General features: G+C 38.0%; 1 protein-coding gene across 9 annotated transcripts in view; it reads left to right on the plus strand.

Annotated features, from left to right (window-relative positions):
- Positions 1 to 26,948, plus strand: part of AGO3 (Argonaute 3) — a 241,481-nt gene that overhangs the window by 176,159 nt on the left and 38,374 nt on the right. For 7 of the 9 annotated variants that reach the window (XR_015271752.1, XR_015271753.1, XR_015271754.1 and 4 more), the window contains one exon: positions 8,263 to 8,391. The exons of the other annotated variants lie outside the window; for them this stretch is intronic. Coding sequence is in view for 3 of the 7 variants with exons in the window: in XM_020957701.2 (XP_020813360.1) it covers positions 8,263 to 8,349 (87 nt within the window). In the remaining 4 variants the exon portion in view is untranslated. Of the gene's footprint in view, positions 1 to 8,262; positions 8,392 to 26,948 lie in introns of those variants that run through there. 9 annotated transcript variants of the gene reach the window in all.

Here is a 26,948-nt window from a genome sequence, read left to right on the forward strand (position 1 = left end):
TACGATAACGTAATCCAAGGTGTTAAAAAAATATCAAAAAACTACCTTACATCTACCGCCCTCTACAGGCAGCCAGCTGAATCAAAGCATTTCCTGTCAAACATTCAAAACATATTGAAATAAGGTATTGGAGATACAAATTTTATTTTTTTGTTCAGGTTCAGTAAGAAACGAAGTCATGCCACCCAAGAAGTCGAGTTTGGGTCGTCGTACTCGCAATACAGAAGCAAAAAGACGTAAGATTAAAAATATAACTGACGAAGAACGGGCCTCCATCCGAGAGACTGAGAAGCTGAGAGGAATGCAGATGCACAACGAAGAATCAGCAGAAAGACGAGCAGATAGGCTTGAGAGAAAACGATTAAGAGTTAGACAGTCGCGTTCTGCAGCAATCGATTTGATTCACTCTCAAAATAATGAACGCGACAGGGCAAGGGTAGCTGAAGCGCGTTTACAGCTTGCAGAAGATCAAAACCTGCAATACAATCGTCTTGCATTCAGATATAATCCAACTATAGATTACAGCTCGAATCGAATGTCGTTATTGGCCGGATGCATCAGGTCTGCATATACTGTCAGGCTTCTTCGATTGAATCAGACGAAACTTCGGTCCGAGGAATATATCCATTTGCGGGATGCTGTGATGAATGCTGCAACTCTTTTGAAGGATGGCAAAACTGCTCATTCTACTTTTAAACTTCCACTATCCGTCAATCTTGGACAACAATCTACATGTTCCATCCGCAAAAATGGACCTATTGGTAAATTACTACAAGACGCCTCATTGATTATGTGGGACGAATGCACGATGAGCCATAGAGCACATATAGAGGCCGTGAACAGAACCTTACAGGATCTAAGGAACTCCTCTGCAGTCATGGGCGGGATTACTTTTGTATTTGCTGGAGATTTTCGACAGACTCCCCGTTATTAACAGAGGCACGCGAGCAGATAAGGCATGCTTGAAATCGTCTCCCATATGGACTACGATTGAAACATTAAAATTAAGGACAAATATGAGAGCTCATCTTCATGGAATCACTGATAGCGATTTCCCACAGCAACTGCTAAAACTTGGGGAAGGAATTTTTCAAACTCCAAATTTAAGCGGTCATTGTGACATTCTTCTGGATGAGTCTCTAGGCCAAATACTCCATAATTTGGAAAATTTAATAGATTCTGTATACCCTGATATCGAGAATTTGCACGAAAGAGACTTCCATTGGCTGTGTTCTCGGGCTATAGTATCACCTAAGAATGATACTGTCAATGAAATAAATAATCTGATTGTTCAAAAAGTCCCCAGCCAAACAAAAACATACAAATCGATCGACACTGTAACGAATATTGAAGATGCAGTCCATTATCCACAGGAATTTTTAAATTCGTTGAACCCTTCTGGACTGCCACCCCATGAATTGACGTAAAAAATCGGAATCCCAATCATGCTTTTAAGAAATTTAAACCCTCCGAGCATGTGTAATGGGACGAGGCTGCTTATTAAGGAGTTAAAGGACAATTTAATAGTAGCAACTATTTTCACTGGCCCAGCAAGTGGTCAACTAGCTCATATACCGAGGATACCGATGATCCCAACTGATCTGCCAATCCCATTTAAACGGCTTCAATTTCCGGTAAAAACATCTTTCGCATTAACAATTAACAAGTCCCAAGGCCAAACCTTTGAATTAGTAGGGATCGATCTGCGAAATAAATGTTTTACTCATGGTCAACTGTATGTTGGTCTATCGCGAGTCGGAGCCCCTGAAAATCAAATTATTTTGCTGCCACAAAATAAAACAACATCAAATATTGTTTACAGAGAAGCACTAACAAAATAAATGTATTTTCTTTTAGGGTTATGACCTCAATAATTGAAAAAAAATAAATAAATAAAGGATGAATATGTGTCATATTATTATTATTATTATGAATGTGTTAAAATTGACAAATCTAAATGTAATGTTTAATGCCCGTGCGAAGCCGGGACGGGCCGCTAGTATATCATATAGGAGAAAAACACTTAACGATACGCATTTGTTCGAACACAACATATGTATCATCAGCTGCTGCCAACCGTTTTCCGGCAAATATTGACGACGCGCTGATATTTGCATAAAATTTTCTTTTTTCACATCGCGATCCAACTTTTTGCTATTATACGAAGAAAGAGGTAGGTTATTGAAGAAAAAAATTTAGTGTGTGTGACCTGTGATTGTGTTTTGTTCCAAAATTCAGTACTGACGTACGTTTTGCGCTGTGAGAATTTCAAATTTGAGCCGCATATTCCCGCATATTATTTTTAAATACATTTTTTCAGGTACAATGTCAGTTTTCAAACGAATGCTTTTTCAGTATGGCATATGGAAAAATATGCTGGCAAAAAACTTTTGGCTGTAGAAACAAATATCTACAACAATATTATTGATAAAACTATTTATGGAGATAGTGAATGTGCTAAAATAGCTGTCAAAATAAAAAATTTCATCAAAAAATTGACGTTAAAATGGAGAGAAAATCATCGAATTCTTAAGAATTTTGAAAAAAATTCGTCTCGAAACACGATGGAAGACTTGGCTTGTACACTTCTCATTTCATCAGACCCATTCATAACGATGCTATCAAAAAGTTCAGTTTCCCCTTCCTAAAAGGATGAGCTAATAGATAAAGATATTATCAACCTTACTTTAAATAAAGACTCAGAGGAAAACTTTTCAGAATACACCTCATCAGATACCGAGTAGAGCTACAATTTCGGAAATTATAAATTTAATAGACTAGATGTTCAATTGAAAAAGTAATTTTTAAAGTTAATTATAAATAAATGTATGGTTCCAGAAAAGATTTTTTTTTTTTCAAAATGTTGGAATATATTTCTGATTATATAAATCTTTATTCAAGTTATATAGTTCTCCGATTCATACCTAATTTTATAAAGATGTATATATTATACATATTTCTCATATAAAAAAAATTCGTGAAAATTGGTGGAAAAGATTCCTCAGAATCGAGCAAAACAGACCAGTTCTCAAATAGAGCAAATGGAGCAGCAGGAGCAAAAAAAAATTTTCATTTACCTACCCTGGAAGAAAAAAATATTTCAATACTAATTTTGATTTGGGGTATATTTATCTACAAAATGAAATTATCCGTACGAAAATAGAATCTATTTTGCGGAAGTTATCTATAAATTGCCGCTAAATCAGCCGTTTCTCCCACTGTCTTCTTATCTTCGTCTTATTACAGAAGGTCGACTACCGGTTTTGGCGGAGCCGGGTCGTCGTGGGCCGTGTACACTGAGGCAATTAGCACTCCAGTCCCGTCCTCTGCCACAAGTCAACAACTACTACTTACTACTATACAAGATCTCGTCCTACCCGTCAAATTCGTTTGGAGTATAGTGTATCCAGACACTGACCCAGACCCTCTCCCCTAGAAGGATCGACAAATTAGCCGAAGCTGCAGTTCAGGTTAATTTGCACTATTTCCGGCATCGTGGTTGATTGGCGTGGAGTCAGGCGACTTTTCGTTGATGACCATGTCATCCAACATCTTCTTGGGGTCGTCCACTTCCTCAAGGAGTTCATGCGACCTTAGCCTTCCTGATGCGGTGCCGGATTTTATATTCCTTTTCATGATTTCCCTGATTTATCAGCAGAAGGTATGGCTGGCTCGTCTTCATCTTTGGACATTGGAACACCCTTGCATGATCAGACTGCCCCTTTGGTAGTCAAATGCGACCTCTGGGTCTTCTCGGGATCTCCCTGGCTTGGACTAGCCTTATCCGAATGCTTATGATAGCAACACTAGGCTCCAGGAAGCTTCTCAAAAACACATCGTCGCACCTGATCACCCAGTGCCCACATACCCCTTCTAAAGAGTCGAGGAAGGGGATAGGACCGGCATGGCAACCAACCTGTCAGTCACCATATCAGTTAACTTGGCCTCTATCTCCTCCCACTTCTGCCACCAGGCGTCTTTCGTCTTTAAGTTCATCAACCAGAGTCATAGCTAGACCGTCTCTGGCCACCTCACTAAACTTTTTCGCCTGCTTTACGAATAGACGCATTGTAGTCTTTGCCCCTCTTCGGCGCGGTCTCGCTCACGTCGTGTGAACGATCGCGCTTCGTCTTTGAAGACTGGAAGGCTTCTGGGTGTGCCTTCTTGTACTTTTCAAATACCGCGATCACCGCAAGGAATATGATGTTATCGGCTGCGTCTCTAGGATAAACTTTGCCTTTTGCCGCTTTCTGATCTATCATACTAAGATTGAAGCGGGCTCTGTTAGCCCTAACGCGGCTTTGGTGTTGTATTTGCGGCTCCTCTGTGCCGTCGTTACATTGATCTGAGGTGGTGCCCAACTGAGCCATACTTTTATTACCTTAAGCTCTGGGGGTGCTTGTGCAAGCGGCCCTTTTGGATCTCGACGAAGCTGTGACAACCTAACTTGGCATCAGCAGCTTATCTTCATCGATCTCCGACGTCAGTCGAGATACTAAACCCTACACTGGCCTTAGTCTCAGGACTAGGCTCCTCCTCCTCCGAAGTTTGTATACCCTTGCAGATTGAAATTTAATCACTATGAATTAATGCAATATTAATTATATATATATGTCGAAGTGTGATTCCTAGTAAATGTAGCATTCTGGTAAATTGGGAATTCGGGGAATTCCCTGCTTCTGCTTTACTAGCTGATATTGAGCGAAAGCACGGCAGCAGAGGCAGAGACGCTGTGCTGCTGAGTGAGGTTCGATGGTAAGATACCAAGAGTCTTGAGTAAGACAGAGATGGCTGCATACGCTCGACTTGAGTGAGTTTATGACGTGAGCGCGTATGCTTAAATGGTCAGGGAGTGGAACTTGGGTATTCGAACCGATCGGAACTCGCTGTGCAGCTGCGTCAATTATCAAAAGTGTTAACATGGATAACATACCCTTGCCGCCGACATATACATATATTAAAAAACAATGAAGTAATGCCTGCTTTCAATTTCATTTCATTCACCTATACGTATTATATTTACAGTTTTACATTCACAGTTTTGCATTTTCCTCTATATCTACCGATCGTTTGAATGCAGCTATTGATATAGTCGTCCGATTTTCATAAAATAATATATGGAATAACATATCATAAATTAACACAAAATGGATATGTCTTTAATTATATGAAAATGTGGTGAAAACTGAAAAAGTTATCATATTGAATTGTATTAATTTCTCGAGTGTTCCTAGGGCAGCTATATGATTAGTAGTAATGTACATAGAAAAAGGCTATAAGTAAAAGAATATATGCATCTACTGTGTAGTATTCAAAAATAATTTGTTTTCATCTAAAGTTTGATGCTATTAAAATGTAATATTTTTTAGTGACAATCTCAAGTCACTTAATTAAAGTTGAAAAATTTTGCTTAGGTATCGATGAAGGCTTTCATTTGGTTGGAATTGAGTTTATTAAGCTATATCCAAAATAAATAGGCATATTTTCTATTGCTTTTAATGTTGTCCTATGAACCGAAATCTTTTGTTTTCGTTTTCTGATAGTTTTTGAATAGATAAATTTATGCGATATAATATAATAACAAAAATAAATTTGGCGGTGAAAATAATTGTGTATGTACTTTAGTGTTCTTTATCCAACAGGGCAATGACCTCAAACACACTGCTTGGAAGGTTAAGATGTGGCTGTTGCTAAAAATATAACCGATTTAATGGGTTACATACAGTTAGAATTTTTAAAAATCAATTTTTTTTTTATTTTTTTTTCTTAATGTAAATATTTTTAAGAATACACACAGAAAGTTTCGTTTAGTTCCGGTGAATATTTCCTGAGTTATAAGTAAATTTGAAAAAGTCATTTCAGAGTGATCTATGTAAAGTGTTCCTATGTATATGTGCATTCCAAACTTTAAACGTGTTTTTCTCAAAATGGCGTTTTCAAAGTCGGTGACCAACATTGCTCGAAAACGGCTAGCCCGATTAGTCTCAAATTTTAACACGACCTTTTTAAATATATTTTTTAGAAATTAATCGAAGATTTTTTCTTTCCGATAAATATTTTATTTCTTATAAACAATTTAAGGTGAAAATTTCGGCGAAAAATGTATTTTTTTTTTTGCGAAACTTGCATTATGTCAAAAAAAATTACTTTGCTTATTCCTTCGATTAATTTCTAGATTTGACATTACTTTGATGAAATCTGTTTGGTTTTTTAATTTCTGATGATCCAGTTCCGGTATATAGTGGTCACCGCAAAACGTCTTTTTTAAGAGGAGCTCCCGGATAACAGGTGTAACTCTTCTCCACATACATATTTTTACTAGTTTTAACTCTTAAAATACAGTTAAAAGATACTATAATAAGTGTATAAAGGGATCAATAAGTTAAAAAGATTCTTCAGAAAACACTCTGAAAAATTCACTTTTTTTAGGCCCTCTAACTGTATGTAACCCCTTAAACGCCGCCACAAAGCGCAGACGTTAATCCTATTTAAAACCTTTGAGCCCATCTTAGGTTAAAATTCCGGGAACATCGGATATTTTCTAAGAAATAATTAAACTTAATTATATGTAATATAATGTTATGTAACATTTTGTAGTTGAAATTTGAGTTTCCTTTAAGAAACAATAAAGCTATTTTTTTAACATTTTGTTATGTTCTTAATATTTATATACTGTTTAACTCTAAATAATAAATACAATCTATACATATATATAAAGAGGAAAGGTTTGATTTTTTGTTTGTTTGTTTGTATGAATTGAATAGGCTCCGAAAGTACTTGGCAGATTTGAAAAATTCTTTCACTGTTGGAAAGCTACATCATTCCTGAGTGACATAGGCTATATTTCATTTAAAAAAAAAAAATAGGCATCCTTACTAAAATTTCGATAACTACCTTACATCGCGTGCGCTGCGAAAACTATTGATGATAGAACAAAATGATATACTAAATTTTTTTAGAACACACCATTATCTACAAAAAATCAGCGGCAGCATATCTCTAACTATTACAGTCATGTCACAATAAGCGTTTTTTTATTAAAAAAAGAAATTAAAATACCACCGCTACAAAAATTGCCCAGCAGGTGGTCAACTAGCTCATATACCGAGGATACCGATGATCCAAAATGATATGACAATCCCATTTAAACGGCTTCAATTTCCGGTAAAAACATCTTTCGCATTAACAATTAACAAGTCACAAGGCAAAACCTTCGAATTAGTATGGATCGATCTGCGAAATAAATGTTTTACTCATGGTCAACTGTATGTTGGTCTATCGCGAGTCGGAGCCCCTGAAAATCAATTTATTTTGCTGCCACAAAATAAAACAACATCAAATATTGTTTACAGAGAAGCTATAAAAAAATAAATGTATTTAGTTCAAAGGCATTTTTTCTTTTGTCATTTTGAAATGCCTAAAAGATCAAGATATCAACTTTCTAGAAATAGTTCCCAGGCCAGGGCATCAAAAATACGTCGAAATGAAGAATCTTCATCAGAAGCTGAAAATCGTCTTTCAATTCATAGACAATATGTGGCACAATCGCGTGCTAGAGAGTCGAGTACCGAGCGTTCGCAACGGCTCGCTGAACAAAATTTGAGAACCTCTCAAGCACGCGCGCGAGAATCGAGTCTTGAGCGTTTACAGCGTCTAGCTCAACAAAATTTGAGAACCTCTCAGGTACGCGCGCGAGAGTTCAGTCTTGAGCGTTCGCAGCGCCTTACTGAACAAAATCTAAGAACCTCACATGTGCATGCGCGAGAGTCAAGTACTCAGCGTTTGCAGCGGCTTGAAGAGCAAAATATCAGAAATATTCAATCTCGCACTAGGGAATCAAGCTCTGAGCGTTTCCAACGCCTACAAGATCAGAGAGAACTAAATGTGCAAGAAAGAGTCCTGAATCCGCCTACGACAACTGTGACTGCCTTCTTCACCTTATACCAGGAAGATGCTTTTGCCATAACCTTGATGTATTCAGAAGTGCCCTCTTATCTACAATATGCCACAGAGAAACGTGACAGGGTACAGCTAGTTATTAATATGTTTAATCATTAAAAAAAAAGTATATGTTCATGAGGTACATTGCAACGAATTCTTTTGTGACCGACTGTATATAAATGTAGGAGGTGAAACCCCAGGATCATCGGTCATTGTTAATTACTTTTTTTATATTATATTTATATTTATGTATTTATATTATTATGAGTTTACTCTATTGGTAATCTGTTTTATTTAAAACAATTATTTATTTATTTTCAGTACGCTCACAAATTGGCTTATTTAATTGGACAAAGTATTCAACGGGATATAGCTGACACGCTTTTGGATAAGCTATTCTATCTTTAACTTTGTAAAAATTTTCTGTTCCTAATAAACTAAAAGCAGAAACATTTTTTTTATTTTTCTGGGGGTAAAGATAAATCCTTTTGAAAATCACCTAATAATCACAAAATAATCTCCAAAAGGGTCTTCCTGACTAAAACATGACTTCGCGTTACTTATTTAGCATAAACTTTTTTGAACTTCATTGCTCATGATCTTCGAATACATCGCTTTTTATACCCTTGCAGAGTATTATAGTTTCAGTCAGAAGTTTGCAACGCAGTGAAGGAGGCACCTCCGACCATATAAAGTATATATATTCTTGATCAGCATCGACAGCCGAGTCAATTTAGCCATGTCCGTCTGTCCGTTTCTACGCAAACTAGTCTCTCAGTTTTGAAACTATCTGAATGAAACTTTGTAGTTAGCCTTCTATATACTCTCACTCGTACATATGTCGGAACGGGCCGGATCGAACGACTATATCATATAGCTGCCATAGGAATGATCGGAAAATTTTTACCAAAAAATAACATTTTCCAGTTTTTAACAGAACTTGATCAAATTTAAGATATAGCCATTTTATAATATTCTACAGTTTTGTGTAAAATTTTATGAACAACGGACTACTATATCATATAACTCCCATAGAAACGATCGTTAAATATAGAGGAAAAATGCAAATCTGTGAATGTAAAACTGTAAATATAATATGAATAGCTGAATGAAATGAAGGCAGGTATTACTTTGTTTTTTTAACGTTAATATAAATCATTTATATTGTATTGATTCCTAGTATACGAAGTTCTATCTGCAAGGGTATATAAACTTCGGCGTGCCGAAGTTAGCTCCCTTTCTTGTTCGCTATACTTTTGATCTGTAACTTAATTTTTCAAAACAAATTCTCATATACTTCCTGTGTATTCAAATGTCAGTTTGGCGGGATTAGCTCTACATTTTATCTGACATTAATAGAATTCCATTCAATTTCATAGTTAGTGCACAAGCTCTTTTCTGCTCAAGCTTAATCGTCATCATCTGTCATCATATGTCAGTTTAGCAGGATATAAATTGGAGTACAACGCTCCATTCTGCATAAGCTCGATCATTTGGATATCCGATTTTTGCGGTCGTCAAGTTCTTCTAACAATTCAAAAATCTCTCGCTTATCAGGTAGACTGCATACACTATCATGTGCATACTTATGGATTCGCTTAGTAGTTAGTGATTTCTACAAATGACGATTACCATAAATCAGTTCTGCAATAACAAAAGGTCCCTTAAATTTTGAATCTAATTTTGTTTGGTGCCTCGCTTTTCAAGAGCACATGATCGCCAATCGTATGTTTAACAATTCGAATTTAATCAACTCTTGCTTTATCAATATTACCTTAGCCTTCTCTCTATCTTTCTCTATAGCTTTGACACAATTAACACATCATCTATGTAAACCACTGCATAGGTAATGCCTAAATTCCTAAGGGCTCGGACTATGGACGTTGAAAAATAGATGACGCGTTCTTCAGTTCAAACGGCTTTGGTGAAAATTCGTATTGACCCTCCGGGGTCACAAATGCGGCTCTTTGAATGGAATCGGTGTAAATGGGCACCTGATAAAAGCTACATTTTCCGCCTCAGAGGCCATCAATTTGGTCTGAGATTAATAGCAAGGGATACCTATCTTACACTTTTTTTGCATTCAATTCTCGATAATCTTACCCCTTGTGCTAGGTCTTCTTAAAATTGCTTCTAAGATTTGATGAATTTTATAGCTTACTATTTGCTATTCCATCTATCAAGCGGATTTCCATTAAAGGTACTCGCCTACTAGTAAGATCAATAAAGAACATGGACTATTTGACCAATATATCATTTAGTTTTGTTATATCAGTATCAATAAAGTCGATTAAATTTAATGTGCTATCATCAATTACCGATAATACCGTTTGAATTCTGTTAATATAAAATATTTTTCATTCTAACATAACTCCAAAACCAGTTGAAAAATATCTTATCCAATTATCTATTGATCTTCTAACTGATATAATTATTGGAAGTTAAGTTCAGAAATTCGTACGGTGGACCGAATTTGCATATTGTTTCTGACAACATTGTCGCCTATACCTCTTAAAACTTCAAAATTCTGGCATTATTTGCCGGCTAGCTTTTCGCTAATTGTTTCCTTCACCAACAAGCACTTGGAACCAGAATTAAAGAAAAGTGGAAACCGCTCACCAAAATGTATTACAGTTCCGAAGCATGTCACCGTTGATCCGCTGTTGCTATAGCCTCATTTTTTCTCTACTGCTTTTCTCTTGCGGCACTCTATTGCCGCGTCTGCAATACCGAAACCATTCGGCGGAAAAGTGTCCAAACTTTCTTTTTGAAAAAAGTTTTTCAAAATTTGTCTTTTTACCAAAAAAAAAAAATGTGTATCTATTTAGTGAAACTACATTGTATACAGCTCCGACGAGAGTCAAATAAGTAAAATAAATACGGCATATAAACGACGTATTTGTATTACTATTATTTTAACTAAAGGGTGGCGAATTCGTTGCAGACGCCACCCAAAGCAAAGAGGAGGCATCTCTCCCGAAGCCTCGCCTCTTAACGTATGAGGAGTCTGTGAAGCAAATCCAGGAATTGTTGGATTCTCTCTGTTGATAATTCTCGGTCGTCCACTCTGACTCCCTCTAAAGACGTTGAGGCTGAGATCCGCACCGCAGCTTACAAGCGTCCTCAGCGTATGGGCTCTGTGATTTCCCCTGAGAAGTCCGCTATTCCTAAGAATTCACCAGAGCCTACCACTCCTACTAACTCCTCCCCGAATGCTGACTTTGACCTTTTCCTGAATGGAAATCCAACGGAGTGGATCATGCGTTTAAATCGAGCTCCATTGGTTGGCAGAGGGTGCAGCCTAAGAGGAGACGATTGCATAACTTGGTGCCGCATAGCAAAAAAGAAACAGCTTCGCGAAGGATTATTGAATCATGTTATGATTCTATCATTCCCATACTCAGTTTGATTATGATGACATGGTAGATGTCGATGAAGTGAAAGATGCAGTCAATAAAATACCTGATCCCCCATAAGAATTCCATATGTCGTTGATATTAAAGCCTTGAAGGCCTTCTGTCCGAATTTACGCTAAGAATTCAGACACCCACCGCCATTTTTGTTTAGACGAGGTTAAAACGTAATGCAGTAGCCTCCATTTCTGTTGATATGATTAATTGATGTCAATGCGTATAATCCGAAATCAAGGCTTCCTCCTCGGGTTAACTCCAATAGAATTATTATTGCCCAAACCCAACCAACATATATGGTATGTAAGTCTGGCTCATGCTTCCTACAACAAGGACGTTTTGAAGGTCTCTTTAGTTGGACGAATGGAAGTGACAATTGAATTACCCTGGAAAAACAGGTCTCTGTGGCAGTATGTTTTGACTTTGACAACACCAAAATGATTGTCTAAAGAATGTTTGTGGACGTTGTTCACTTGAACATTCAACTGGCTCTATTCTGTGCTTGGCGAAGACTGTCAATGACCTTGTTTGTGTAAACTCAGAGGGTAATCACGCGGCCTTTGATCGAGCTTGTCTTGTTTATTTCCGAAAACTGAACAATCTTCGCTCTGCGATTAAACTTGCCGCTCTCGTCGTAAGCCAATTCTAATGGACTCCTCAAGTTTTAATCGGAGTGCAACTTACTATAATACGGAGTTCCCTAAACTTCCTGGCAATGGCAAGAGTGCGAGATACAGATCTAGAGTTCGTGCTCATTCCTCTTCTTCTGTTCCACATTCGGCCTCCCCTCTTGACTTGTTAAGTATTTTCAGAAGGTGGTCGCTCAGCCATCACTCACAGTGGCAACTCTAACCCTGAATATGAACCAGTTTCCAAACGGATCCTCTCTGAAAGTTCCTAGTTATAGAGCCCATTATGTCTAATGACCTCCGCATTAGATTCTGGAATGCCCGCGGCCTGGCCACAAATATGAATGAGCTCCTTTTTTTCCCTACAGCATAACATTAACATTATTTTAATCGTTTTTTTATCAACTTTACTCTTGAAGGTTTCGTATGCCTGAAAGCTGACCACCCCAGAAATTTAATATTACTTATTTTGTCAGAAATTTTAAATTTCAACTAGCGTCATGGTCTCAACTAGCATAGAAGAGTTATTGATCGGTGCGGCATATCTTCCTCCTTTATTAGTTTGATCAACTCCATTCAGACTTCAACGCAATACTTAGACTGTGGGGTAGCTACAGAGCCGACGGTAGAGTAAGAGCTCTACAATATGCTATAACCAATTTTTCAACAAAACTTCTAGCAACGGGAAGACTTACTTGCTTCCAATCCAATTCTAGGGCCACCCCATCCTGCATTGATATTTTTGTCTAGAAATCGATTGCGAGCTTTAAACACTTTTTTAGAAAATTGTGTCAGTCCCCGAAGGCAAAGAACGCTCTTCCCAACTTTCAATTTGTGTTCAGACTCAGGCACGACACCCCTGAGCAGTTGACCATGTGGTTGAGTTTATAATCTAGGGGTTTCACTGAAAGCAATACGTGGTGGCTGCCTATCTAGACATATAGCAGGCATTTGATAGGGAGTGGCATGCAGAGCTACTTTGCAAGCTAAGCGATATTTCGGAGCCCATCCGACAGGAACAGAATCCAATGCTGGCCACTTTGCTGACGATACTGCGAATTTCTCTAGATCCAACGGTATTTATGACGCCACTGCTATGCTTCAGTTTTACCTTAAGGGGGTAGACCACCCTGACATTGTTTAAAAATTAATTTTTTTTTACTTAGTCTTGATGCCGATATTCTTACGGTCATTTTAAGACATCGGTCATTAAAAAAATCTCAGATTCTACAGTCATTAGAAATGAGCGCTGCCGGTATACCTTAGAGTACTTTCTTTATCTTCTTTTCCGTTTTTCTCAAAACTACGTTTTTTCAAACGGTGTACATGATTTCTCAAAAACCGCAAAACCGATTCTCTTTAAAATTTTTACACAGCTTCTCTATAATGCCCTCAATAGCATGACGTAGGATTTTTTCGATATGATTTTTTGTTTTAAAGTTATAAATTTTTAAAACAAAATTTTCGTCAAAAAAAAATTTTTTTTTTTAAAGTGCTCTCATTTGCTCAAAAAAATTTTATCCCAAAACGGCTAAGTCATGCTAAAGCCATACTTATATAGTTTATAAAAATTTTTATTTTTGAATTTTAGATCACAAATGTGGTGTGCAGCATGTACACCATTCCCTAAAAAAAAATCGTTTTTTGACTGGCTATATCTCCGCCGTTCGTGAAAATATTTTTTTTCAATTAGTATTTCTTTAGTTTAAGGGGTTACATACAGTTAGAGGGCCAAAAAAAAGTGAATTTTTCAGAGTATTTTGTGAAGAAACTTATTAAATTATTGATCCAAAAATTTATACACATATTATAGTATCCTTTAACTGTATTTTAAGAGTTAGAACTAGTAAAAATATTTATTTGGGAAATAGTTACACCTGCTCTCCTGGAGCACCTCTTAAAAAAGGCGTTTTGCGGTGACGACTATATATCGGAACTGGATCATCCGAAATTAAAAAACCACACAGATTTCATCAAAGTAATGTCAAATCTATAAATTAATCGATGGAATAAGCAAAGTAATTTTTTTTGACAAAATGCCAGTTTCGCAAAAAAAAAAATCAATTTTTCGCTGAAATTTTCGCCTTAAATTGTTTATAAGAAATAAAATATTTATCGGAAAGGAAAAATCTTCGATTAATTTATAAAAAATATATTTAAAAAGGTCGTGTTAAAACTTGAGACTAATCGGGCTAGCCGTTTTCGAGCAATGTTGGTCACCGACTTTGAAAACACCATTTTGAGAAAAACACCTTTAAAGTTTGGAATGCACATATACATAGGGGCACTTTTCATAGAACACTCTGAAGAGTGCCTTTTCAAATTCACTTATAACTCATGAAATATTAACCGGAACTAAATGAAACTTTCTGTGTATATTCTTAAATATATTTACATTAAGAAAATAAAATTTAAAAAAATCGATTTTTTTTAAATTCCAACTGTATGTAACCCCTTAACATATGTACTTTGATGTACTAATAAATAAAAAGGTGTATTCCTAATAACTAAGTCAAAATGAATTTTTTGAAAAACAGGGTGGTCTTCTCCCTTAAGAGGTTTAAGAATTGGGACTGTCGTTGAAATATATCCATTAACCCGGCAAAGTATGTTGTAGTGATGCACTCAAGTTTATGGTATTGCGACACTACAGGAAAATATACAATAATAATAATAATATTTACAACTACATGACGGGTCAAGGACTCTCATTTCGACCATCCTGAGGACTACAGCATAAGTGGCAGCAGCGTGCCCAGCCCGATTTCCGCTCCTGCTACCTCCTCCAGAAGAGCGCTCTCCTCGTCGAATCGGCGGCACTCGAAGCCTACGCGGCGCGTGTCCTCAACGATTCCAGATCCGCACTCCGGGCAGCCTTCCTCGTCGTCATAGCTCAGCACCTCGGTCAGATTTTTAACCACCTGCCGCTTCAGCTCATCCTAGTTCCGCCTCCCGATTGTTTAGACCTCGTAGGGCGTTCCGCATCTCTGTCGTCCGAGACCTTCCTGAATGCGTTTTCCACCCTGCAGCGCACAATCTGTGTGTTGCCTCCACGTCCCGCATGTAGAACTTGGTCTCGATTCCAAAGACTCCACCTTGCGGCTGGTCTCTGTGCTCTCCTTTCACAATGAAAGCGGTGCCCCAACCTGATTGTACCCGCCTACAACTTAGTAGATTTCCTATCCAAAAGTTGATGGCGGGGTGCGTGTTGTTTTTTCCTAGGGGGTCCATTCTAGCGTCTGTGCTTACGTTTTTCAATGCCCCAGATATGTCAACAAAAACTCCAAGTGCATATTCTTTATTGTGCAGGGCTCTCTCAATGGTAGCTACTAACGAATATAGTGCCGTCTCCACTGATTTCACTTTGGCTGAGGCATGCTGGTCCCCCACATCGTTTCTGATGGAAAGGTCTAGCAGTCTAGCTTCTTGAGTAGAAAAGAGGTGAGGCTTATTGGCCTGTAGTCCTTGGGACTAGCGTGACTGCTCTCTCCTTCTTTAGGCAGGAAGACAATCCGAGAGGTCTTCCATTGGATATATCCCAATCCAATGGAGACAAGCTATATATATTGTTGAGGGAGATCAGGATGGTATCTGCGTAATAGCAGCAGCTGCTCCAAAAGTGCTTCCTTCTGTAGAACCTTGTACGGTCAACAGTGTCTGGCTTCGTATCAGTCTTGAAGGCCTTCTTAACCTTTTTTTTAACCGTTTCTTATAACGGTGGACTCCTCACTCACTTCAGAATTATTAACCTTCGATGTTGAATTCTTTTGTGTGAAGCTATCTATCAATGGTAGCTCCATTTTTATTACCTGTTCCTACATACCTCCATTGTCGGAACTTCCAACTTATTGGAACCATCTTTCCTCTATTCAGATGGTTTCCAGTAGACTTTTGGATAGAGACCAGTTGGTAGTTGGTAATAGCCCTGGTGCTATTTGCTGCTCAAACAATTCCACCAATACTCTCCTAATTTATACACAAAATTACTTTATCGCTGTCTTGTTCGACATTTCGCTGTCTCAAGTCAACCATGAGCGAAATTCCTTACAGCGTTTGCTCGATCTTTGTTTCGTCTCTGATCCTGCGAGAGTCAGTTAGCCAGGGTGGCGCCTCTGACGCAGCCCGAAGATCCGTATCATCCTACTTTTGATGTGACTCTTGATATTGGGTCTGACTTAAAGAATATATCCGACCGTCCAGCCAAAAAAGTTCTATGTTTTCGCAAGACAAACATTGAACGGCTGAATAATTTTATAAACGAGTTCAATTGGTTCGATCTATACATGTGCACTGACATGAATGCCATGAATTAATTTTTTACTATGTTCCGTTATACTATCCGCCAAGCGTTGAGCTGACTTAAAAATAAAAAATCTGACTGTATGCTAAATTTAAATTCACCGGTTCTCAATCTGCCCTTTCATCTTATTTATCAGCTCGGTCAAACTTTACCGTGCTGAACGCGCAGTGCTATAAAAACTATTTAACTCGTTGTAGGGCCCAGTTCTCACAGAACCCAAAACAGTTTTATAATTTTGTTAACACTAAACGTAAGCAAACAAACAAACAAATCCTTCCTCTCTTTCATTTAAATCGTTTATTATTCCTCTCCACAAAAAAGGTAGCAAAGTGGATGCCAGCAATTATAGAGGAATCTCTAAGTTGTCGGCCATCCCTAAACTATTTGAAAACATTATTACCCCTCACTTACAGCACCTTTGTAGATCAGTTATTTCTCCATGTCAACATGGTTTTATTACGCGAAGATCAACAACAACAAATCTTTTGGAGCTCTCTTCCTATATTATAAAGGGCTTCCATAATAATTTTCACGCAGATGTATCTATACTGATTTCAGTAAAGCATTTGACTCCATTAACCATTCTCTCCTCGTAAGAAAACTCGATTTAATGGGTTTTCCAAGTGATCTTCTTAATTGGATCTCAAGTTATCTGAATGGCAGGACGCAAAAGGTCCTCTTTAAGAATAATTTATCTAATGTTCTAAGGCTTACATCTGGCGTCCCGCAAGGAAGCCATTTGGGATCCTTATTGTTTACATTATTTATAAATGACCTGACTAAAGTCTTAACTAACTCCAGAGTGCTTATGTACGCGGATGACGTCAAGCTTTGCGTGCAATACATTGACGTCGCCTTCCAGTCGGATTTACAAACAGATCTCAATAATATTCAAACTTGGTGCCGTGTAAACTTATTAAACTTAAATGGCTCGAAATGCAAGCTAATGACACTCTCTCGTGTCGTTGCTATGCTTGCTACTTAAACGCTGAACTGTTGCTCTTTGGAAAGAATTAATTCAGTTTATGATTTGAGCGTCCGCTTGGTCCCAAAACTTGACATTATTGATCATATTTCGTCTATGGTGAATAGAGCCAGGGGTGTGCTTGGAGTTATTAAACGGTGGTCGAAGGAATGCAATGACCCCTATGTTACTAAATCCTTATATACTTCCTTAGTTCGTCCTATCTTAGAATATGGATGCTTGGAGCCCTTAGTTCGGCGTCCATAGTAAACGCATCGAGTCGGTTCAAAAAAACTTTTTACTTTTCGCTCTATGTGGTTTAAATTGGGATGCAAACCAAAGATTACCTTCCTACTCTAGTAGACTCCTATTAATAAACTTACAGTCCTTAGCCAATCGTAGAACGATGATAGGTATAACCTTTATTTTTAACCTTATCCATGGTGATGTGGAAAGTGCTGACTTGTTAAGTCAGCTCAATTTCCACGTACAATGTCGAACTACTAGATCCTATATCCCATTACTGCTGTGCCACTGTAGAACCTCCTTCGAGCTGCATGAACCTTTTAGAGTGTTATATGCAAATTATAATGATTTGTACACACTAATCTCTAACGTAGATAGTCTTCCCACATTAAAATCTTTAATACTAACACACTTGGTAAACATGCAAGCAAACAACCTGGCAGTACACCGGTAGTCAATTTCCTCGTATTCTGTCCTATATTTTCCATTGCGCCTACTAACACCTAACCCAAACAGGCACTTGCCTGGTGTCATACGGGCCACTTGAATGTACTGACCGTAGTGCATCAACGTCCATAAAAAATCGAAATTGTTCTAAATGGTCTCTCTCACTCCTCTGATCGATTTTCCGCCTGAGGTGGGATAGGCCTCACCATGCAGGTATTGCACGGAGATCTGCTGGAAAAATTCACTTTTTTTTTTAGACCGCTCCCCATTTGTTGCTTGGTAATTTCCATGAGACATGCGTAGTTCAGATGACCAATCCTTTTATGCCATAAGAAAGCTTCGGACTTACATATGTGCAACATAACATTTGTTCTGTGATTCAGTAAACAAATACAAATTGTCTCTCTGTTTACAATTATCCGGGCATCTCCGTTAATTTTGGCACACACAGAACGTTGTTTAGCTTCAGCTCTTACATTCCGATTCGCAGGTTAATTTCCTTTCCTTTCCTTCCGCTCTTAGCAGGCCGTTGTCTGCGCGTCCGATCGTTTCGATGTGCTCTTGAAAATCGTAAATTTGTTTTTGTTTCAGCACATATGGCTGGTCGCGCCGCTGTCAAGAGACCAAGTTTCTTGACCAAGAGAAACGCTGTTCAGCTCGCCTAAGAGAGAAGCTTTTGCTTTCTCCTTGCTCTCTACTGTCAGTTCATTTCTAAATGGCCTAATTCACCACATTTATAGCACTGTACCGTTCCTTTACCTTTTCTCGGCCGTTGCTTGACAACCCCGCCTGCTCGCTCGTCGTGTTCTCGCCGTCTCTTCTTTCTCCTCCTTCCTTCAACCTTATGCACATATTCTCGAATGCCGGTAAATTGTCATGCTTTTCCTAGCAACAACAATACTTTCGTAATCTCTTGGGGGGCTGGAGAGCAAAATGACTGTTCCTAGCTCCTCATTGAATTCGATTCCGACACTCGCTAGTTGATCCAAGAATTCGACGAAGGCGGTGCTAGGGAGGGTCTGGGTCCATAACCTGTTAAAGGGAAATCGTTACCCGCTCAAGAAGATGATTAAGAGATCTAATCTGCTTGAGAGTTTATTTACGACTGACTCGCGCTCTTTATATATATATTTGCATAAATGCAAGTAAGTGTTAGGAAACGAATATGCATTGCTTCGGGATAATATTTATATTTAACAAATGTAAGTCAGGAAAAATATAAATTGGTTTACGTTAACAAAAACTGTTACAAAAGTGTGTTGTGTCCTGCGAAAACTAAACTTTACGAGTTAAATAATTTTTATAACACTGAGCGTTAAGCATGGTAAAGTTAGACCGAGCACTTAGATAACTAGAGAGAAAATTGGGGAACTGGTGAGTTTATATAATATTTATGATAAATTCTAGACTTTACATATTTTTGGCGTGTCAGCTCTTTGTTAAACCAAGATGGTTTATTAGAAACCAACGGATAGGTTACCGGAACACTTAACGTAAAGAAAGAGTTCATAGCATTGTAAGAAATGTCTACGGCGGTTACCATGTCAGAGCACATGAGAGGGCACAGATTGGCCCAATTACATCCGGATATTGAAGTTTTTGGAAAACAGCGAACTTTGTCAACTTTTCGATTAGGTTTAATTCCTATGATATTACCCATATCGATAGTCACTTCGAATGTTGAATGGTAAGGATCTTCAGGTTGCGTAATTGGAGGAACTCTATTAAGGCTTACGCCTAACCGTAACCGGCAGCGCAGCTATGCGGCTTTATACATAAGAATATATGTACTTAGGCCAAGAACCAACTTATGCTAGAACAATATAATATTCACAATTCAAAATTAATACTGCACTGACGTGCATGTCTATTAAATCATTTTTTTATGCACAATATTACATGGCGACCGTGGCAAGTGCCACGTACCGTAAATCATCAAATAAATGAATAATCAATTAATATCTGGAGCATATGGAGCAAACCGAAATGAAATAATGGCGAACGACGGATGGAAAAATAACTAAGTGAGTACAGGGGGCATGAGCCCTCATGATACTTTGCAACGCAAAAGACGCAGTGGCATTAAAGATTAAATTAAACAAGGGAAGTCTGAGATCGTAAGGCTCTTATATAAAACCATTAACCCACTACCATGGGAAACTGCGGCCAAGTTGCACGACGAACTCAAATATCTTGTGTCCAGCCAAAACCAATTCCAAAAAGACAACAACTATGTCCAGCAGACTGCGAGGGACCGCTATACAGCCCACATTGCCTGGGCACATGCCAGTGGCCATCAACAAGTAAAACCTAGTACGAGAGGCAGACCGCCGCTTTTACCAACGCTGAAACAAAAAGAAGTAAGAGGGGCAGACCGCCGCTTGTGCCAACGCTGGAACACACCAAGGGTTAAGCATTAAAATTAATATTATTAATATATTTAAAATTGTAAAATATTGTAATGCCCGACGAAAATTGAGTCGACCGACAAGTTGTTTGGCCCGAAAAGCCATTCGAAAAAATATTGAAATTTTTCAAAAGTTATATATGTCTATAGAGACAAAAAAAAAAAAGTAAATCAGCAGAAATAATCAGAAACTTTGTCAACATGTTAGATCTAACAAATGTAGACTCGACCGGTATTATAATTAAAGTCGAATTCCAAAATTCAGATTTAAAATTAATAGCAATACTAATGATAATAATATTTGAAAAAATTCTGATGCATTTACTGTACAAAATGTATAAGTATCAAAGTAAATGCATTAAGAAATGCTATCAAAGACAGCCAAATGACCTGGATAAAATTTAAGAACATTTTTATAATATAAAAAAGCAACAAAGATTGCTTAAAATAAAAAGAAACAAAAATTATACATATATATGTTTTTGCATTCGAGCTATCTAAAAGCAATTCAATTCAATTTACATTACTAATTAAATTCTTATCGTATACTGAATGCCGAGTTAGTTGAAATCAAATCAAAATTTGACAAGTCTTATAAATGCTTAACGCAAAATAGAAACATTACGAACGTGACTATATGTAAGCACGCAATGATATTAGTTGCCTGTTTTAATAAAGCACGATCATTGATACACGACAACAGAGAAAAACTAAACTCTCACCATTCTTCATATGTATAAATATTTTTACATAGATTAAAAAATAATCTAAATAGCATTAAAACAAAGAACTTACTGGATATTACAATACCCTCGATACTGAACACTCCAGCCGTAGTCAAAGAAGATATAAATACAGACATAGACATTGTAAGCGATTCCGAAGTGGCAAATTATTCAGAAAATATAAGAAATAAATAATAGTTAAAAAAAAACTAAAAAAAAAACACGCTTTTATAAATAACCGAACTAATTTATAATTACAAACAAAATGATCAAATTCAAAGCAATAGTATATAATCTATCTATATATATAAAAATGCTCTGTTCGTGTCTACATCCTTCATAGACTTGAAAAGTTCTGAACCGTTTAAGCCCAAATTTTTACACAACTTGCGTTGAGGTTCCAGCTCGGTTATTGCCTACTTTTGATGTTGATAGCTTATCTGCGGTTGCGAATATATCAATTTTTTTAGCGTTTCCCCGTGCCCCTACTGCTTCGCCCTCTACAGGCAGCCAGCTGAATCAAAGCATTTCCTGTCAAACATTCAAAACATATTGAAAGAAGAAATTGGAGATTAAAATTTTATTTTTTTGTTCAGGTTCAGTAAGAAACGAAGTCATGCCAGCAAAGAAGTCGAGATTGGGTCGCCGTATTCGCAATACAGAAGTAAAAAGACGTAAGATTACAAATATGACTGACGAAGAACGGGCCTCCATCCGAGAGACGCGGCTGCGCGATGAACTTTTACTCATACAGGTTAATGGTTCGGAGGACCGATTGCAATCATATATTGAAATGTCGTCAGTTGTTTCATCAGTACATTGTCGATATGCATGCAAAAATTTAAACAACGTTTGCTGTTCCTCCGATTGAATCAGAAGAAACTTCGGTCAGAGGAATATATCCATTTGCGGGATGCTGTGATGAATGACCGTAATACAACCAACGTTGGAAAGCTCACGATTTTGCAATCCTCATGCATAGGTAGTCAACGCCACATGCATGAATATGCTCAAGATGCCCAGGCATATGTTCGTTGCTACGGCCGTCCAGACTTATTTATCACCTTCACATGCAATCCAGCTTGGGACGATGTAGTACAGCTGTTATTTCCTGGACAATCGTATAGGGATAGGCATGACATCACAGCCCGTGTTTTCAGACAAAAGCTCAAGTCACTGATGGATTTTATTGTGAAACATGGAGTTTTTGGATCTGTGCGGCGCTGGATGTATTCAGTAGAATGGCAGAAGAGAGGATTGCCGCATGCGCACATTCTGATTTGGCTGTATGATAAAATTACTCCAGACGAAATCGACGATGTTATATGCGCTGAGATTCCACGGGCCGAGGTTGATACGGATTTGCATGAAGTTGTCATCAAGAACATGATCCATGGCCCATGTGGTACCCTTAACCCATGTTCACCATGCATGGTAGACGGGAAGTGTTTCAAGCGATATCCTCGAGCATTTACAGCCAACACCGTAACAGGGGACGATGGATATCCTCTGTATAGGAGACGGTCAACTGAAGATGGAGGGACTTCGGCAAATTTAAACATGAGAATTGGTGATATTGAGGTAGACAATCGTTGGGTGGTTCCATACTCACCACTATTGTCAAAATCATACAAAGCGCACATCAACGTAGAATATTGCAATTCCGTGAAATCGATTAAATATATCTGCAAGTACGTGAATAAAGGCAGCGATATGGCAAATTTTGGTGTTCAGGCAGAAAATGGTGACAGCAATGCAGTACGAGTTGTCGATGAAATATCTCAATACCAGGCTGGAAGATACATAAGCAGCAACGAGGCTGCATGGAGAATTTGTTCGTTCCCCATTCATGAACGCTATCCAGCATTAGTTCACTTGGCAGTCCATTTGGAGAATGGTCAACGTGTCTATTTCACAGAAAGAAATGTGCAAGAAAGAGTCCTGAATCCGCCAGCTACAACTCTGACTGCCTTCTTCACCTTATGCCAGGAAGATGATTTTGCCGGAACCTTGATGTATTCAGAAGTGCCCCTTTTAACTACAATATGCCACAGAGAAACGTGGCAGGGTACAGCTAGTTATAAATAAGATCACTAAATTCAGAGTTAAAAGCGTGGGGTGCATCTATAATCAATGTTACAATTATTCTAAGGGCAACTATCTGTAAGGAGAGAATTATGAAAATATAGAAAAATCCTACTATACTATACTATTGCTCTAAATTTAATAATTTTGTTTGTAATTATAAATTATTTTCGTTTTAGTTCGGTTATTTATAAAAGCGTGTTTTTTATATTTTTGTTTTAACTATTATTTATTTTCTATTTTTTAGTGTGGGTACCTATAAATGAGTGTTTTTTTTTAATTTTGGAAGCTATCACATATTTTCGTATTTTTTTTTTGTTTTCCTAACTTATTCAGCGCGCTTGCTCTGTCTCTCTTACTCCTTTACGGAGGATCTATAAAAGAATTTATCAATCCTGACGATCCTAATCAGGATAATGAAATTTTTTTATCAAATTATTGCATTGTCATCGGTCCTTGAGAAGTATGCAAAGTTTCAAGCTTATCAGATATACATGCATACATGCATAAGTTAAAGATTATTGGTTATTTTTTCATTAAAAAATAATCTTTATTGTTTTGAGTTGGATTAAGAACTGAATTTGTTTAAGCTTAACAATCGTTTATATAGGCTGCTTGTCACTCCATCGCTGTCACCGTCTTTGCCGCCGTCATTACTTCCGCTGATGTTCTGTGATGAATGACCGTAATACAACCAACGTTGGAAAGCTCACGATTTTGCCATCCTCATACATAGGTAGTCAACGCCACATGCATGAATATGCTCAAGATGCCCAGGCATATGTTCGTTGCTACGGCCGTCCAGACTTATTTATCACCTTCACATGCAATCCAGCTTGGGACGATGTAGTACAGCTGTTATTTCCTGGACAATCGTATAGGGATAGGCATGACATCACAGCCCGTGTTTTCAGACAAAAGCTCAAGTCACTGATGGATTTTATTGTGAAACATGGAGTTTTTGGATCTGTGCGGCGCTGGATGTATTCAGTAGAATGGCAGAAGAGAGGATTGCCGCATGCGCACATTCTGATTTGGCTGTATGATAAAATTACTCCAGACGAAATCGACGATGTTATATGCGCTGAGATTCCACGGGCCGAGGTTGATACGGATTTGCATGAAGTTGTCATCAAGAACATGATCCATGGCCCATGTGGTACCCTTAACCCATGTTCACCATGCATGGTAGACGGGAAGTGTTTCAAGCGATATCCTCGAGCATTTACAGCCAACACCGTAACAGGGGACGATGGATATCCTCTGTATAGGAGACGGTCAACTGAAGATGGAGGGACTTCGGCAAATTTAAACATGAGAATTGGTGATATTGAGGTAGACAATCGTTGGGTGGTTCCATACTCACCACTATTGTCAAAATCATACAAAGCGCACATCAACGTAGAATATTGCAATTCCGTGAAATCGATTAAATATATCTGCAAGTACGTGAATAAAGGCAGCGATATGGCAAATTTTGGTGTTCAGGCAGAAAATGGTGACAGCAATGCAGTACGAGTTGTCGATGAAATATCTCAATACCAGGCTGGAAGATACATAAGCAGCAACGAGGCTGCATGGAGAATTTGTTCGTTCCCCATTCATGAACGCTATCCAGCATTAGTTCACTTGGCAGTCCATTTGGAGAATGGTCAACGTGTCTATTTCACAGAAAGAAATGTGCAAGAAAGAGTCCTGAATCCGCCAGCTACAACTCTGACTGCCTTCTTCACCTTATGCCAGGAAGATGATTTTGCCGGAACCTTGATGTATTCAGAAGTGCCCTCTTAACTACAATATGCCACAGAGAAACGTGGCAGGGTACAGCTAGTTATAAATAAGATCACTAAATTCAGAGTTAAAAGCGTGGGGTGCATCTATAATCAATGTTACAATTATTCTAAGGGCAACTATCTGTAAGGAGAGAATTATGAAAATATAGAAAAATCCTACTATACTATACTATTGCTCTAAATTTAATAATTTTGTTTGTAATTATAAATTATTTTCGTTTTAGTTCGGTTATTTATAAAAGCGTGTTTTTTATATTTTTGTTTTAACTATTATTTATTTTCTATTTTTTAGTGTGGGTACCTATAAATGAGTGTTTTTTTTTAATTTTGGAAGCTATCACATATTTTCGTATTTTTTTTTTGTTTTCCTAACTTATTCAGCGCGCTTGCTCTGTCTCTCTTACTCCTTTACGGAGGATCTATAAAAGAATTTATCAATCCTGACGATCCTAATCAGGATAATGAAAATTTTTTATCAAATTATTGCATTGTCATCGGTCCTTGAGAAGTATGCAAAGTTTCAAGCTTATCAGATATACATGCATACATGCATAAGTTAAAGATTATTGGTTATTTTTTCATTAAAAAATAATCTTTATTGTTTTGAGTTGGATTAAGAACTGAATTTGTTTAAGCTTAACAATCGTTTATATAGGCTGCTTGTCACTCCATCGCTGTCACCGTCTTTGCCGCCGTCATTACTTCCGCTGATGTTCTGTGATGAATGACCGTAATACAACCAACGTTGGAAAGCTCACGATTTTGCCATCCTCATACATAGGTAGTCAACGCCACATGCATGAATATGCTCAAGATGCCCAGGCATATGTTCGTTGCTACGGCCGTCCAGACTTATTTATCACCTTCACATGCAATCCAGCTTGGGACGATGTAGTACAGCTGTTATTTCCTGGACAATCGTATAGGGATAGGCATGACATCACAGCCCGTGTTTTCAGACAAAAGCTCAAGTCACTGATGGATTTTATTGTGAAACATGGAGTTTTTGGATCTGTGCGGCGCTGGATGTATTCAGTAGAATGGCAGAAGAGAGGATTGCCGCATGCGCACATTCTGATTTGGCTGTATGATAAAATTACTCCAGACGAAATCGACGATGTTATATGCGCTGAGATTCCACGGGCCGAGGTTGATACGGATTTGCATGAAGTTGTCATCAAGAACATGATCCATGGCCCATGTGGTACCCTTAACCCATGTTCACCATGCATGGTAGACGGGAAGTGTTTCAAGCGATATCCTCGAGCATTTACAGCCAACACCGTAACAGGGGACGATGGATATCCTCTGTATAGGAGACGGTCAACTGAAGATGGAGGGACTTCGGCAAATTTAAACATGAGAATTGGTGATATTGAGGTAGACAATCGTTGGGTGGTTCCATACTCACCACTATTGTCAAAATCATACAAAGCGCACATCAACGTAGAATATTGCAATTCCGTGAAATCGATTAAATATATCTGCAAGTACGTGAATAAAGGCAGCGATATGGCAAATTTTGGTGTTCAGGCAGAAAATGGTGACAGCAATGCAGTACGAGTTGTCGATGAAATATCTCAATACCAGGCTGGAAGATACATAAGCAGCAACGAGGCTGCATGGAGAATTTGTTCGTTCCCCATTCATGAACGCTATCCAGCATTAGTTCACTTGGCAGTCCATTTGGAGAATGGTCAACGTGTCTATTTCACAGAAAGAAATGTGCAAGAAAGAGTCCTGAATCCGCCAGCTACAACTCTGACTGCCTTCTTCACCTTATGCCAGGAAGATGATTTTGCCGGAACCTTGATGTATTCAGAAGTGCCCTCTTAACTACAATATGCCACAGAGAAACGTGGCAGGGTACAGCTAGTTATAAATAAGATCACTAAATTCAGAGTTAAAAGCGTGGGGTGCATCTATAATCAATGTTACAATTATTCTAAGGGCAACTATCTGTAAGGAGAGAATTATGAAAATATAGAAAAATCCTACTAT

This window comes from Drosophila serrata, unplaced genomic scaffold (genome assembly GCF_035046125.1).
Source record: "Drosophila serrata isolate PLE 108 unplaced genomic scaffold, ASM3504612v1 contig_264, whole genome shotgun sequence".
Lineage (NCBI taxonomy): Eukaryota > Metazoa > Arthropoda > Insecta > Diptera > Drosophilidae > Drosophila > Drosophila serrata.